The 17197-nt window shown below is 39.9% G+C and overlaps 1 protein-coding gene across 3 annotated transcripts in view; it reads right to left on the bottom strand.

Moving 5' to 3' along the window:
- Positions 1-4705, bottom strand: part of Slc12a2 (solute carrier family 12 member 2) — a 98363-nt gene extending 93658 nt beyond the window's left edge. Inside the window, exon 1 of one of the 3 annotated variants that reach the window (XM_013075753.3) lies at positions 3861-4705. In XM_013075753.3, the coding sequence (XP_012931207.2) occupies positions 3861-4538 (678 nt within the window). In that variant the 5' untranslated portion in view covers positions 4539-4705. The remainder of the gene's footprint in view (positions 1-3860) is intronic. The other 2 variants (XM_004854442.4, XM_087180562.1) reach the window with 2 other exon arrangements.
- Between the last annotated feature and the right edge of the window lie 12492 nt (positions 4706-17197).

The raw sequence follows: 17197 nt of genomic DNA, 5'->3' as shown, positions 1-17197 counted from the left end.
TGCCTGTCTCTCATGCACAAGGACCTGAGTTTGATCCCCGGTACCAAAAATAAAGTGACCTTCAAAGATTTGAGCTATATTCTGCTTGGTAAGGTGTGCAATTTCTTATTCAGGAAATCACCACAACCCAAAGAAGCTGCTCAGTGTTACAGGAGAAACCATAACTGTTTAGTGTTTTATTTAAGATCCTTGTTAAGCGATGGGATCTTCCCACCCTGACAACATTTGGTAAACAAATCTTTATTAAGTGCCTATTCTCACAACGGAAATAAATGAGTGAATTTAAAAAATAAATTCCCAGCAAAGCTTTGAAGCTTCTGCCTTTAAAACTCTTTCCTCTCAGCTACTCTCCAGGCTATTTCTCACCAGACAGCTCAATCTCTAACACCCTTTTATCTGTTCTTTTAGTTCAATCCCAGACCTTGCATCTACTCACTCTCATTAAAAAATTTTGCCCATGACTTTAAACTATCATACACACACACACACACACACACACACATACACACACGCATATATATATATGTATATGCATGTAATTTTCCCTCCCTTTCCAAATTTCCAATGACTCTTTACAGACTACTCAAAATTTTTTCTCACCACCACCTAAATCTATTTATTACCCCCTTAATTTTTCCCACACCGGGCAACAGTACTACCATCTATTAGGTTGTTCAAGTCCAAAACCTAGGACTCAGCTTCTCTCTCACTCCCAAATCCAATTCATTCTGCCACCAATCCTTATTATCTCTAACCCAGACCACTACAATAGCTTCTTCAGTCTCCCCCTGCTTCCAATCTTATCCCTGGCAATCCATTCTTCATCAAACTACCAGAGATTTTACAAAACTGATCACACTGTTCCTTCATACACAATTCTTCAATAGCTTTGCCTACATTTATAGCAAAACAAATCGGTCTCTTTCTGTTGGATATACCACTTCTTCACCTCACTACCTTATATATATAAGCTGTCTCTCTGGCCTAGAATGTCATTTCATTCTATCAACTTATCCTTCAGGTCTCAGCATCAATGTAATCTCTTTTCAAAAATCCAATTAAAATTAGGTCCTATATCCTCTCTAGAAAACTTTTCTACAGAACATATTTAATTATCTAACTATTTGGTTAATGTCTCTCTAGGCAGAAGTAGTACTGTTTTGCTAATCACTGCATGTTATGGCTTGTATCTAGACATCCCACCAAAGCCTCAAGCACTCATAGGTGGGGAGTTTTGAAGGTGGCTGGATTAGGGTGTGTGAATGTGGATTAATGGAGTGATACTGGGATTAAGGGTGTGGATAATGTAAGTCCCACCCTGGGTATGGGTGGAACCAATCAATAGGCTTATAGCCTGGATGGACTATAAAGGGACAGAAAGAAGGAAGGCTTGCTGCTGCTGTTTGCTTCCTTCTACCTACCACACCATGGACCTCTGTGATGCCCCTCTGATGGTCTGCCCTGCCTTGGAGACAGCTGATTATAGACCAAAACCTCTACAAATTGAGCTGAAAAAATTTTTCCTTCTTTAACTTTGGATGTCTGGTATTTTGTCTCAGCAAGGAGAAAATTAACTAAGACACTGCATCATCATCATCCCACACAGCCATGGTCATGTGTCCAACATGTAAGACACCCTCTCTCCGAGAACTCTCCAGTCTTGGTCCTAGAACAGCTGCATAATACAGCAAGATGCAACAAGGATATTTACCCTCAACACACAGCTCAACATTTATACAAAATATTTTTAAAAGGTCAAAGTGCTGAGCAATGAAAGAAATCAAAATGAAAGACAATATAGTCCTTTTACCCAACAAGTTCCTAGAGCACTTATCTTTTACTTCTTTTATTCTTCCACAGTTCCTAGCACAGAACTAGATCCATAATGGATTATCATAATTCACCAGAGGCTAGAGATAGTAGAGATTTTAGGGAGACAGAAGTCAATCTAGACAGGGTAAAGAAATACTTTTGGGGATCCAGCCAACTCATGTTATCATCTTTCCCTTGCCTAGCCCTCCCCTTAAACAGAGATGTATAACCATACACGTTCTACTTAACATCATAATTATTTTCTTAATCCATCTAAGCAAAATTATCTTTAATATGTGGTTATTAGTTAACCCAATCAACTTTTCCAGTGGCCATAAAAAATTCTGAATAGTGGCTGAGGTTGTAGCTCAGTAGTGGATAGCATGCCTAGTATACATAATAAAAATGCATCATACTACCTGTTGCATAAACAAAACTCTGAATATTTTATATATTGTACTAATCTAAAATTACAGGAATTAAGGGACTCTAAAATTTAAATTTAACGTTTAAATTTTAGAGTTTAACTTTGTAATTTCTGAAGGGCTAATACAAGAGCAAAATAATAACCATTGTTTTCCAGGTGCTGAAAATGGCCTTTTACTTATATTGTACTTTGCTAGGCATCATGTACATCTGAGGTATAGAATATTCAACTTAAAACTCTTTCTAAAAGTTACAGGTGAATATGAATTGCTTTACTGCTGAAGTACTTGCATTTGATGAAATGAGACACCTTTTTATAATATTTTTAATAATAAAAATGCTCAAAGGAAATCACCAACTCCATATTACTTTTAGTCCAAAAAGACTTGTAGTTTTGAAAGATGGAAAAAAAAAACACACCAGATTTGAAAGAATCTACAGAAGAATGAATATAAGAACTGTTTTGTTTCTGATATGACAAAATACCACAATAAAACAACAGAATAGTATTATCTAAAGTTAAATGATGTCAGGCTTTTAAACAATCAATAAACTGTAAGGGTTGGGACCTATGCAATTATCTCAAGTTGTGAGCTTTATTTTATCAAATATTGGGACAAGTATGGTCTTGTAATGAAATGACAAGAGATTAATCACATCCAAAAAAAATCACATACGAGACTTAAAACTTTTTCACACTAGGATCATTTCAAACTACGTGGTACCAACTCTACATTCATAAAATTCCATCAAGGCAGTCATTATACACTGGTTGAGGCAGACTTCAAGTAATCTCAACTCAAAAACGTTAAATATTAATCTAGTATCAAAAGCATCAATTTTATCTAAAAAAAAAAAAAGATTTTGAACCCTGAAGAAATAAGCCTTATGTGGCTATTAGAAAATAGAATTACTTAAGTCAGTATGAGTATATGGAGATGATTTTCTATTCACAACTACAATAGCTTGTGCAAAGACTCCAAAGGTCTGTCAGGACTTCCACACAAAAATCAATTTTCCTGCTAGACACAGCCCTCTCTCAAAAAATTTACGTTACAAAACGTAGATTTATGCCATTATCAGGAATAGCATGTCCTAAGATTTAAGATTTCTACAATCCTTTGCATAGTCAAGATTGTAAAAAGTTGAGCTTTAATAAGTCGTAAACTACAAACACACCCTATTAAGATTTTCCTCCATGGAATCCCTACGGGTGTAGAGAAGCTTCATAGTGCGATCTAAAGAGGACACAGATGTTAAGTGCTCTTCACCCTCTCCCGAGAGAGGTCCTCACCTAAACCACCAGTACAATCCCTTCTCCGGGGCCACAAACAAAACAGTAACTGAGAGAGGTAATTGTCAAGCTTGGACGCCAGAGACAGCGTACAAGATATATAACGAGATGAAGACTGTTGTTAAATGCAGCCTCTCCAGTATCATGTAACCAGCCTAACCCGCTGCAAACTTTTAAGAGATTAAATTACATTCCACTGCAATTCCACCCTTGACAGCTGTCTCTAGAGATGCCAGCGAGTGGTGCGCGTCCACTTCGATGCCGCCGCAGCCGGGAGTGCGGCCACATCCTGCGGTCAGCGTGCACGAGGATGAATGGGGGAGCTCACCTTTTCCAGCTCGTCGTGGAGTTCCGCCAGGCTGGGCCGGAGTAGCTTTTCCCCTAGCTGCGCGGCTGTGTGCCGGTAGTGGTCGATCCTGGGCACGGCATCCATGGTGTTGTGGCCAAAGGTTCGCAGGTAGTAGGTGTTCGTGTGGGTGTCATAGTAGTAGTGCTGGTGGTGCCCGCTGCCGCCGCCGCCCGAATGCAGGCTGCTACCCTCGCTCAGCACTGTGTCCCCGCCGTTCTGGAAGCTCACGTTGGGCCCATCGCCTCCGACCCCAGCCGCGTCCGACAGGCTGTCGTCTGCAGACGAGGCGGCCGGGTCCACGAAGTTCACGCGGAAGCGGCCCTTGGCTTCCTCGCTGGCCTTGGCCGGCACGCTCTCGCCGCCGGCTTTCTCGGCCGCTGGGGTCTCCCTACCCGCCGCCTCCGCGCCAGCCTCCGCGCCAGCAGCCGCGGCCCGCCCCGCGCTCTCGGAGACCAAGTCCACCTGGAAGCGGCTCTGACTTGGGGTGGGCCCCAGGGGTCTGCCCAGCCCGTCCACGGCCGCCGCGGCGCCTTCCCCGCCGCCACCCCTTCCTACAGCCGCAGCATCTTCCAGCCCCAAGGGCACCGCAGCGCCGGGCAGGTCCACCGCGGCCAGCCTTGGGCCGCCAGAGGAGGGCGCCGCGGGCCCCGGCTCCATCCCGCCAGCGCTCGGCTGACCGCGGAGCCTAACGGAGGCGCGGGCGCTGAGTGGCCGCGGCCGCAGAGCCAGGCGAGGGCGTCGCTGTCCCGCCCGCCAGCAAAGAGCCCAGCTGCGACTGCGGAGCGAGTGCCGGGCGCGGGGCGATCCGCGGTTTAAAGGCTCGGCGGGGTAGCGGTGGAGCTCGCGCCGCAGCACGCGGGAGGCGGGGCCCGCCGGTCTCCGCCCTCCGCCCGCCCACCGCGGGCCACAGCGGCGCGGACACCTCCTTCGCGTGGCGGCCCCACGCGAGCCGCCCGAGGACAGAGCCCGACCCAAGCGTGTCGGAACGGGGGCAGCGCGCCGTGAACCACCAAGGAAGAGCTCCGTCGCGTCCTCCGCCCGCACCTCCCCAGTGCGCTGCGGCGCCGAGGAGCAGCCCTGCGGCCCTGCCCGCACCGGCGCACGCGGAAGACGGACGCTCTTGCGGCGGGTCGGGGGCTGCTCGCTTTTTTCTTTTTTTGAGTTCTGAACTCGCAGTAGCTGGGTTGGGCCGGGAGATCTCGCGAGACGCTGCAGAGCGACCGCGCGGCTTCGCCTCAGGCGCGTGGTGCTGGCCGGCGGTCCGCCCGGGAGATGCTGGGGGCTTTTCCCGTGGGCCCGCGGGCGCTTCCGGGGGCGCGGGCGGTGTGGTGCGCCCCGGCCCGGGCCTGCCCTGCGCCTCTGCGCCTCTGCGCGCAGGATGCCAGGCTACACAGGGCAGGAAGACTTCCCTCTGCGCCGCCGGGTAGGGCTGGGTTCGCGGAACCGGAGGTGAACCCCAGTCCCGATGCAGTGGGCGTGTCCACGCTTCTGTGACACCTTTATTTTAAAACCTTTGTCTGAAGGTGAGAGGGGGCTCAGTTGTGATGTTGATTGATGATTTTTACCTTATTGTCCTCAGAACACAGTGACCCGAGGAGCTTCCGGGAAGTTGCGCAGCGCCTGGAAGTTTCTGCGTTGTTTCTGTTAGGGTTTCTCAGTCACAAACAAAAGGTTGTCTTCAGCTCTTCAGTCCGTTTTTCTCTAATGTAAATTGTAAGGAAATGTAATTGTTTTCCAACTTTCACTAGCACCAGAATCCGCTTTTACCTTCTAATCAAAGCCCTAAGTAAAAAGTGTACAACAGTAAGTGACCTCCTCTTATTACGTGATTTTTCTTTATGCTTTTATTATATGTATTTAAAAACTTTATGGCGATTAACGCTATCTTTTCCTGAACACGTGAAGCTTGATCAGAGTTTGCAAAATTGAAAATAGTGTGAATAAAAACAGCAACTAGGGCATATCCCCCCCCCCCCAATTTTGTCATCGCCATGATTTTATTTGACCTTGCAGCTCTTTTTATTAAAGATGAGGATAGGAACAATTCTGGTTTACAGCCAGGCCCTCTAAAGCCCCTCTTCAGCTATATTAGCAGAAAATCAAAAGAAGCCAGAGGAATCAGGAGGTCCCTTAATGCAGTGAGATTTTCTGCTAGGGAATTGTCACCCTAGTACTTGGTCTGTGTGATACCTTTCCTCTCCAAAGCTAATTTGTGCCTGTTGGAATTAAAGATTAACTGAACGAATGTTGAGCACCTGCTATGAGCTACTCACTGTTTGAGGATATAGCCATCAGCAAAAAGGCAATCCTTTCAAGGAGTTCATTCCAGTGAGAGGATAAGGTAAACAGGTAAAATAGCTAGCAAATATGCCAGTAGAAAGTGCTAATGGAAATGGAATGGCATATTGTGAGGTTGGGATGGTAAAATTTGCGATAGGATGGCTTCATTTTTAGAGTGAGGAAGTTGATACACATATTTGGGAAAAGAGTGTTTCAGGCAGAGAAAGAGCAAAAGACCAAAGATGCCTGACATGTTCATGGAATTGCATGTAGGCCAGTTTGGCTGGAGCTGCTTAAGAGTTAGGAAAGTCAAATGCAGTTAGGTCAGAAAGTTTGGGAATGTGGGACACGATACACCAGAGTGTGTATGGCCTCATTGACTACTGGACCTCCGTACTTTGGCTTTCATTCTGAAAGTGGAATTATTTATTTGGCAGCCCAAACTTTCATTACCAATTATCATAGACTAGGTGGCTAAAACAGTAGTAATTTATTTTCTCACAGTTGTGAGGGCTGAACAGCCCAAGATTAGAGTGCCAGCATGATTTGATTCAGGTGCGGACTCTCTTTGTGGCTTGCAGACAGCCACCTTCTCAATGATTCCTTGCATATTAGAGTGAGTTGTCACTCTTCCTTCTTTTCTCATAAAGTCACTAGGTCTATTGGATCAGGGCTCCATCCATAAGACCTCATTTAACCTTCAGGTCACTTAAAAGAGTTATCTCCAGGGTAGTCATGGAAGGTTGTAGAACATCGTATCATCAACATATGAATATTGGAGGGATGCAGTTTATTCCATAAGAGATGGTACGTGGGTGTGTTTCATTAGAGGAATGACGTGATCTGACATATAAGATTGTGCATCTCATAATGATATTGCAGGAAGGTGGTCCTATAAGATCTTAAAGTTGAAAGAATCCTATCCCCTCATACTTTTACAGTACTTTTTTCTGTTTCGAATCACGGAAGCAATTGTTTTAGACTTGTTTACAGCATTCAATATAGTACCATACTGTACAGGTTTGTGGCCTAGGAGCAATAGACAATGCCATGTAGGCTAGGTGTGCTGTAGACTATACCATCTAGGTTTGTGTAAGCACGCTATGTGTTAGTCCCGTGACAAAATTGCCTAGCTATACATTTTTCATATCTCTGTCAGTAAACAATACATGATTGTATTTAAAGGATGAATTTAAGTGCACATTATATAAAGGCAAGAGAGTAAGTGGTGGAGGCAAAGAAAGAAGGTACGCTAAAAGCTGTTGCAGCCGCTCAGAAAATGACCACAGTGGGGTAACAGTACAAAAGAGGAAGAAGTAAGTGGTTAAGTTCTGGGAAGGCAGAATTTATTGATGGATATGGAGTGTGAAAGAAAGAATCCCAAGGGTTTTGGCTTTAGGAACTGGACAAATAGTGTTACTGTCTTCTGAAATGGAAAAGAAGATGAAAAGAGTATGTTTGGGTGGGAAGAGTAGTAATAGGAGCTCAGTCTAAGATGTCTTTTGGAGGAAACAAATGTATAGTAATAATAAGGAGTCACTCATGTATTACAAACTGGGAAGTTCTGAGAAGAATATGATGCAATGAGAATACAAAATTGATGCCAGACTTAGAAAAGAAGTAAGTTTTTAATAGAATTCTGAACGGCACTTAGGATTGAACTGTAACTTGCAAGTGGTTTCAAACAAGGAAAATACTGTGGACAAAGCCTCATGGAATGAACATGCAAGGAACTTAAGGTTGGTTTGGTTACAGCATAGAATTAAGGGACAAGGGTAATAAGAGATGAATCTTTATTTTAAAAGCCACATAATTCCATTAATAAGTTTCTAGGAAGACAGAGTTGTGTATGGTCACATTCATATTTATTAAACTCTAGTTATATTAGAAGGATGGAGAAGGAGGAGTAAGCAAAAGGCAGGGCACAATTTTACTAATCTAATCTTGTGATAATAGTGATAATGTTATGAAGTGTGATTAAAAAATACAATGAATGTTTATCTGTTTAAAAAAAATTTGTTAAAGACACATTGTCATTAATTCCCCTCAGAATATTCCCCCTTGCTTCAAACATCCCATTTTTCTTCCTTTCTGAAGTCCTCTTTCATGAATAATTTTAGTTGCCCTATTGTGGCTGCCTCAATGTTCTGAATTGATTCAAAACCTTTACTTTTCATGGTTATTTTGACTTTGGGGAAGAGCTACAAGTTACACAGTGTAAGATGTGGTGGATGAGGATACACTCATGTTTTCAGGAGCCTGCCTTTCATTGGATGGCACTCAGCAGTAGCGTTCACTGTATTTTTTATCACACCTCATAAACACACTCGAAGGAGGACTTCCAGAACTGCTTCAGAAAGTGGTAAGAAAAATAGGATAAGTGTGTTTGAAGCAAGGGGAAGTATTTTGAGAGGGATTAGTGACAATGCGTTTTTTATTGTCATGATTTTTAAAAATTTAAATATACACTGTATGTTTTAATCACCCTGTATAGCTAACAGTTCTAGAGAATTTATATCCTAGATACTGGGCTAAACTCTCATAATCTTAATTCTCACAACACAATGGAGAAAATCAAAGAATTACCCCATTTTATAGATGAAAAACTTGATTAAGTAAAAAAGTAATTCTAACAAGTAATGATTAAAGTCCTTTAAAGGTCATTTGAAAGGAGTGACACAAGGGATGAAAACTAAATGAAGGCATTGGAAAGGCATCAGCTGTGTTAAATTGAGCCAAGAGGCTGAGAATGATGAGCATTGAATGTGTGTTGAATTTAGCACACATATTTCAGCTAACAAAATGGTAGGGCAGTGGGGGAAGTGGACAAATGTTCTGGGAAAAATAATCAAAATATACGTGTGAAACTTGTGGAAACACTCTCAGGAGTTCTCCCTCGGTTAACTTAACAATTATTTGGCTGTCAGATTTACTAGGTGGCAATTTAGAGATCAACTGTGAAAAGTACAGACTCAGTGTCAGTTTCAAGATGCATGATCCCACTTATTTTCCTCATTTTTCCCTTTGCCAAAAGGCCAGCCTTTGGGAAAAAAAAAAACTATGTATTGATCGTATTCAGATTTTAGGACTGGACAGTACTTACGTTGCTACCCAAACCCCTCATTTCATAAAGGCTAAAATATCTAAAAGAAATCATAAATTATGGTAGAGCTACAACTCTACTTATAAGAAAATGTGAAGTACAAATACGTGTAGAACCTTTAAAATCAGCAGTTTTTGTTTTTGTCTTGGATTGGTTTTTGCTGTCATTTTCTTAACAGTTTTAGGTACACATTTTGTGCTGACATTCTACCTAGTTGTGGTTTTACATTTTTACTAGCTGGCATTCAGCACACAGATTTAGTCAGTGGTATTTCCCTTGAGAAATAAAGTGATTATCCTATCATGGAAAAAAGAAAAAGGTTACCCTAGGCTGTAAATGTCATAATTTTGTTTTCTTACCTAAGTCCCAATCACATGCTTCTTTAATTAAATTATTACAAGGATTTTAAAGTCATAGTTTTAAATGTGAATCAAAACCTTACTGAGCTTTTACTCTATACAGTTTTTAAATTTGTTTGCAAATTATACCTTTAAAAGACAGCCTTATTTTTCTAATTCAATTTTTTTTTTTGTTTTCCTTATCCAGATTGTAAGTTGGTTCATGACAAATGCATTTAAAATAAACGTAGCCTTTTCTCATTCTCAACTTCTATCTACACATGTATAAAGCTAGTCAAGGAAATCTGTTCCAACTTAAATTCTCTTTTTGGAAAGTTATTTTCCTTCTCTGCTGGTTTATTTTTATACTTTACAGATTATGAACATTTGCACATTTCAAAGTTCAAAATTGTCAAATATTAATATATGAAGTACTTTTACATAATAACTTACTGAGCTGCAGCATCAGACAGCCCAGACTTGAATGTCAACTTAATTACTTATTAGTTAAATTTCTGCCTCTATGTCCTCATCTGTGAAATAGAGGATAAAAATGGTAGCTGCTTTGTAGAGTTATAAGAATTATATTAATTATTATCTATAAGGTTCTTAGAATAGTGCCTGACATATGGTGAGGCCTATTTGTATACATAATGAGTATATATACCTTTTAATATTCAGGAAAGAAATAGTGCTAACCTTTTAAGTTGTATCTTTATTGTGTGTGTCCTGGTTTTTAATTTTAATTTTTTTCTTGATTTATTTTTAATGTCTGGAAGCTAATGGCCACCACTTTGAGCACCTTTTATAATTGTAGATGCCAAAGGGAACTTGTATTAATCTCATGATATCTCAATAAATTTAGTATTAAAAAATTTATATAAGCTTTTCTTTTCCTGAAGTGTATATACATTTTTTTTGACAGACTGTATATATGAACTGCAGTGTTTGGGACAGGATTTACATTCTACATTATATATACTATATGTATATATATGTAAACTACATATACATATACACACACACACACCTTTATAGAAAATTAACACAAATACATTCCCTCATAGGAGTTTCACTAACTTTATGATATTTTCTTCTCTAATTATAAATATAGTGGATGATTGTTATGAAATAGTCCAACATTACAGATTTATAGATATATATACTGGTTATATATTACTTTTTTGCTTGATTTCGAGAGATTTAAGTCAATTTTAGAGTAGCATGTAAACAGTTTTTTTTGTTGCATATTTTTGAGCAGTTGTTAGTATCAGTATATTATTGCCACTTATTTGAGAGACAGAACAACATTCTAGACTGAAGATTCTTATTTATTTTAAATCCATTTTTTTCCTTCCACTGGGCCCTTTTGTCTTAGTATTTTCTTCATCACTGTGACAATATATCTGACACCTGCAATTTAAAGAAGGAGAGGTTTATTTTGGCTGTTTGTAGAGGTTTTTAGTCCATAGTTGGCTGTCTTCTAGGCAGGACAACATAACTTAGGGGCATGGCAGAGGAGCACTGCGTACAGCATGGTGAACAGGAAACAGTCAAGGAAGGAGCAAGGAAGGGAAATATAACCACCTGGGTCATGCCCATAGTGACCTGACTTTCTAACTAGGCCCTGCCTCCTAAGGGCAAGTCAGTTATAGATCCCTGTAATCCAGTCAGCATCCAAAAGCCCCACCTATGATCCCATTTGGGCAGACATTTAGATATAAACCATAACATTCTACCCTGTCCCCAAAAGACTCATGCACATCTTTTTATGCAAATTGCATTTAGTCCATCTCTAAGAGTTGCCAAAGTTTTAACAGTTTTAGCACTGCTGAAAAGTCCAAGACTAGAGTCTCCCTTGAGACTTAAGGCAAACTCTTATCTGTGAGCTCCTGTAAATATCAAAAAAGAAGTTAAACATTGCTGACATACAAATCACTGGGGCCAAAGCAAGACCAAAACTCAGCAGGGCAAACATTAAATCCTGTAGTTCGTGCCAGCTCCCAGGACAACCTGTGGTGAGACATGACCTCCAAAGAGCTTGGGAGGCCTTGCTTCTACAATGATACTGATAGTTGTAGCTGTCATGGCTTCTGTCTTAGGCTGGCTTTGCTCACTCCTTGAAAGTTTCTTCAGATGTTCTATGTTTCTGGCTTCTTCAACTTTCTGGGGTCTCCACTCTACTTTCGGCATTACTCTCACAGCTTCACACACTGCACTCTCAGGGGCACACTGCCTGGACTCCCAGATCTTCTGTAATTTGACTGGAAACCTCCATAACCCTGTAACTCTTGTATGCTGCATACCTGTAAAATGAGCATCACATGGATGATGTCAAGGTCTGCTGCCAGCTTGAATAGTAACCATGCTTTTTTGTATCATGGCTGTAGAGGACTCTGAGTGCCTAGATGACTGAGCACTGAAAAGTGATTGCCAGGGAACAAATTCCCTAGGCTGCTGTTCTGGAGCACAGTGCCTTGGGGCTCTTCTCAAAGCAAAATCTTTCAATTTTGCAATTTTGAGCCTGCAAAGGGTGGGGCCTTGCTGATTTCTCCCCTTAAGCCATTTTTCCTATTGTTCAGATCCAAAGTTCTCTCCCCTTTAATAGTAATCTTTTTCAGCAACCAAGCTCTCCTCTGCTCCCATCTTTTTGAGGGCTTTCTTTCTGGAAAAACTGAAAACATTTATTAAATGGGCTTTTTGCTCTTGATTTTTAGTACAAAGTTGGCTAAACTCCCTTTGTAGTTCCATACTATAGCTTGAATGTGGGGCTGCCTTGAAATATTTAAAATTAAATTTATTGGTACATTATAGGTATACAATATAATGGCATTTATGATTGGAAATTTGCATTTTTACATAATCTCTCTTGGTTCCTATTTTTTCCCAATTCCCCTGCCCTCCAATCTGTCCATTTCTCCCTATTTACAAAGACTTTGTTTCAACTTTTTCATTTTCTCATATTAATTCCATTCCCTTCTTTCCTTTCCCCTACCCCTCACAGTTCCCCTTCCCCTTTGCCCCTTTTCTTCTTATTTCACATTATCTATTATACTTTTTAGTCCTTATTTACACTTTCAGTTTCTCACACTAGAGAAACTATTAGGTTGATTCCTAGGTATTTCAGTTTCTTAGATGCTATTGTGAAAGGAATTGATTGCCATATTTCTCTCTGAGTGAGTCTGTTGTTCGTGTGGAGCACAGCTATTGATTTTTGTGTGTTGACCTTGTATCCAGCTACTTTACTGAATTTGGTTATTAAGTCTAGAAGACTTTTGGTAGTATTCTTGGAGTCTTCTATATAGAGTATCATGTCATCTGCAAATAATGACAATTTGACTTCTTCATTTCCTATCTTTATTCCTTTTATTTCTTTCTCTTGTGTAATTGTTGTGGCTAATGTTTCCAGAACTATATTGAACAAGAGTGGTGATAGTGGACATCCTTGTCTTGTTCCTGATTTGAGTGTGAAGGATTTCAGTTTTTGACCATTTAGTATGATATTGGCTTTTGGTTTTTCATAGATGGCTTTTATCAGGTTGAGGTAGAGATGGTCTATTCCAATTTTTTGTAGGGTTTTTATCATAAATGCATGTTGGATTTTGTCAAATGCCTTTTCTGCATCTATTGAGATGATCGTATGGTTTTTGTCCTTGGCTCTATTGATATAGTGTATTACATTTATTGATTTCCCTACGTAGAACCATCCCTGCATCCCTAGGATGAATCCTACTTGGTCTTCTGGATTCTATTTGCCAGTATGGATTTTTGCATCTGTGTTCATTAGTGAGATTGGCCTATAGTTCTCTTTTATGGTTGGGTCTTTCTCTGCTTTGGGAATCAAGGTGATGCTTGCTTTCAGGAATGAATTTGGGAGTATTGCTTTCCTTTCAATTTCACTGAAGAGTTTCAACAGTGGCAGTAGTTCCTCTCTAAATGTCTTGTAGAATTCAGCAGTGAAGCCATCAGGACCTGGGCTTTTCTTAGTTGGTAAGTTTTTAATTATGTTTTCAATTTCATTGATTGATATTGGGTTGTTTAGAATTTTTAGGTCTTCTTTGTTCAACTTTAGTAATTCATACATATCTAGGAATCTGTCCATTTCTTCTGTGTTTTCCATCTTATTGGTGTATAGGTTCTCAAAGTAGGTATTGATGATCCTCTGGATTTCTGCTGGGTCTATTGTAATTTCATCCTTTTCATTCCTAATTGCATGAATTTGGGCCTTTTCTTTCATTTCTCTGTTAGGTTGGCAAAGGGTTTGTCACTTTTGTTGATTCTTTTGAAGAACCAACTCTTGGCTTCATTGATTTTTTGGTATCATTCTCTTAGTCTCCATTGCATTGATTTCTCCTCTGATCTTTATAATTTCCTCCCTTGTATGAGCTTTGGGGTTGTCCTGCTCTTCTTTTTCTAGAAGTTTGATTTTCAGCATCAGGTTGTTTAATTGGGCTCACTCTGTTTTCCTAGTATGAGTATTCAGTGCTATGAATTTCCCTCATAAGACTGCTTTCACTGTGTCCCATAGATTCTGATATGTTATATTGTCATTGTCATTTAATTGAAGGAACTGTCTGATTTCTTCTTTAATTTCCTCTGTGACCCATTGGTTATTCAGAAGTGTGTTGTTCAGTTTCCATGTGTTTATGCAATTTTTGAGGTTTCTTTTGCTATTGACCTCCAGTTTCATCACAGTATTGCCTGATAATATACAGAGGATAACTTCATTTCTTTTGCCCTTACTTAAACATGTTTTATGGGCAAATATGTGGTCTATTTTGGAGAATGACCCATTGCAGTTGAAAAGAATATGTATTCTGATTTTGTGGTGTGGAATACTCTATAAACATCTGTTAAGTTCGTTTGTTCAAGAATTTGAGTTCTAGTATTTTATTATTTCTTGCATAGTTGATCTATATTGTGACAGTGGGGTATTGAGATCCCCTACTATTATTGTATTTGTGCTTATTTGATTTTTCATGTCCATTAGTATTTGTTTTATATAGTTGGGCACACTAGTGTTTGGTGCATATACATTTAAGATTGTCATCTCTTCCTGTTGGATTGTTCCCTTTACAAAAATGTAGTGTCCTTCTTTGTCTCTCTTAATGGATGTTGGTTTGAAATCCACTTGATCTGCAAAGAGGATAGCTACTCCTGCTTTTTTGGGGGTTCCTGTCACATGGAGTATTGTTTCCCACCCTATAACTTTCAGTCTATGAGTTTCTTTTTGAATTAAGTGTTTCTTGTATGTAGCATATTGTTGGATCTTGCTTCTTGACCCATTCTAACAGTCTATTTCTTTTGATTGGTGAATTGAGGCCATTAACATTGATGGTTATAACTGATACATATTGACTTATCATTGTCATGACTTTTTTTTGTTGTTGTATTCTCCCCCTTTGTGTTTAATTTCTTGCCATGCCCAGTGGATTCTTTCTGCTGGGCTTTCTGGGGTTGTGATCCTCATTGTCTTTTCCTAGGATATTGTCTAAAATTTTTTTGAGTGCTGGTTTGGTATTCATGAAGTTCCTAACGTACTCTTCATCATGAAAGTATATTATTTCTCCATCAATTTTGAAAGATAATTTTTCAGGGTATATCAATCGGGGTTTGAGGCTGTTGTTACTGGAATTTTTTTTTTGATGCTTTTGCTTTTATTTGCATAACTTATGTGTAGTACTGTAGAAACATAAAACTACAGTACTGTACTGTTCAATCAGCAGAAATTATAGAACTACATAAAATGTACTCTACAAAAAAAGACATCAAGTCTTTATAAACAAAATGTACAGAACTGAACCAAAAACAAACAAAAGACAGGCTGTAACCCTAAACATTGTGCCTCAGTAGTGAGTCTGAACAGTCATTAAATAGGTGGTTTGTTAAACAAGGAATATCTATTTTTTTATCACACCTCATGTACAGTTTTCAGTATCTTCACTTTTAATCCAGTCTGTACTGTTATGAGGTGATTTTCTAGCAAACAACATACAGTGAAATTGTGTCTTAACTCTGCCAAGCTACTCTCTAATTGCTGTATTTAGATCATTTACATCTAATGTAATTATGGGTAAGTTAGAGTTTATGCCTGAGTTTACATTTTTTTCCTCTCTTTTTCATTTGTATTCCTTTTCCTAAGTTATGTAATTTACTTGAACTACTTTTTAGAACTCTAGTTGGGTTCAACTTTAGTGTTTCCTGAGTGTATCTCCTTTGTAGTTCCTCTAGGTATCACATTGTACATAAATAACTTATTAATCCTATTGGTATGGTTTCATTGCTTCCAACTTCACAGTTGAAGTATAGAATCCTTACTCCTTTTACTTTCTTTTATATTCCCCCATTTTAATATAATTACCTTATATATTTTGTCAACATTAATTTAAAACCACATCAGACGAAGTTACAGTTTTTGCTTCAAGAAACTCAAGAAGAAAACCAAATATATTGTATTTGCCTATATGTTTCCTTACCCTTTGTCTTAGCAGTCTGCAGACTGCTATTTGGAATCTTAACTATTATATGCCTATGTGTAGATTTTTTTTTTTTTTTTGGATTTTTTATGCCTCACTTATCTGTATGTCAAGTTCTTTTCCCCTGCTTGGGAAGTTTTCTGCCATCACTTCTGTGACTTTTTTTTTATGTGGTCTGCACTCTCCTGTTTCTTCATTGACTCTGATCAGTCATATGTTATTCTCCTTTGCATCATCTAGCAGCTGCTGGATTGACCTCTCATGATGCCTTACTATTTTAAAGAAATTTTTCTTTTCCTGGTCATTAATTACAATTTTATCTTCTATATCTGAAATTCTATCCTCACATTGGCTCATTCTGCTGCTTAAACTTTCAATGGAGTTTTTAATCTCCTGGAAATCTGTTTGCATCTGTTTTATAGGTTCCATTTGTTTCCTATGTTGGGATTCCACCGTGTTCCTCAGCTCCTCTATTTTTTTATTTGTGTCCTCTAGATTTATTCATCATGTCTTGCACTATGGGCACAATCTCTGCTGTTATCTGAGAAATTATTTCTGATTAATTTTTTTCCAGATCCTCTTTTGTTGCCAGTTCAGGGAGTCCAGGTTGTTGAGTATCAGATTGTTCCATCTTGTTTCCCTTTGGGGTTGGTTTAGGTGATCTGGAAGTCTGGTTTTGAGATTTGTTTACATGTTTTCTCATTTCAGCAGGGGTGAGGAGGTGTGTGCTGCTGGTACCCAGTGGGCTCTGCTCCTAGGTGCTGGGAGTGGTGGTATGGCGGCCTGGAAGGTTCACCTCCTCTGGGCTGGGGGTGGCTCTGCTCTTCAGTACTGGGGCCGGTGGTATGGTGGTATGGCCACTTATACAATATCTTATTTCAAGACCAATAGCCACCAAGGTGAGGTCCTAGGAAACCATCAGACCCAAAATGGCGGTGTGTGCTGGCATGTGGCTGCACATGCACATAGCTGGAGGCCGCCTGCAGGGTGGGAATTTAAGGCAGAGAGCTGCCTTGAAATATTTTCCACCAGAGTAATTAGTCTGCCACCTTCATTCTCAGTTTCCCACAAAATCTCGAGACATGAGCAGAATGTAGACAATTTTTCTGCCAGAGCCTA

Source organism: Heterocephalus glaber, unplaced genomic scaffold (assembly GCF_053883595.1).
Source record: "Heterocephalus glaber isolate CG9 unplaced genomic scaffold, H.glaber_assembly_v1.0 deba00001463, whole genome shotgun sequence".
NCBI classification, from domain to species: domain Eukaryota; kingdom Metazoa; phylum Chordata; class Mammalia; order Rodentia; family Bathyergidae; genus Heterocephalus; species Heterocephalus glaber.
The sequence above is the reverse complement of the archived record's forward strand: the minus strand, read 5'-3'. Positions and strand labels throughout refer to the sequence as shown.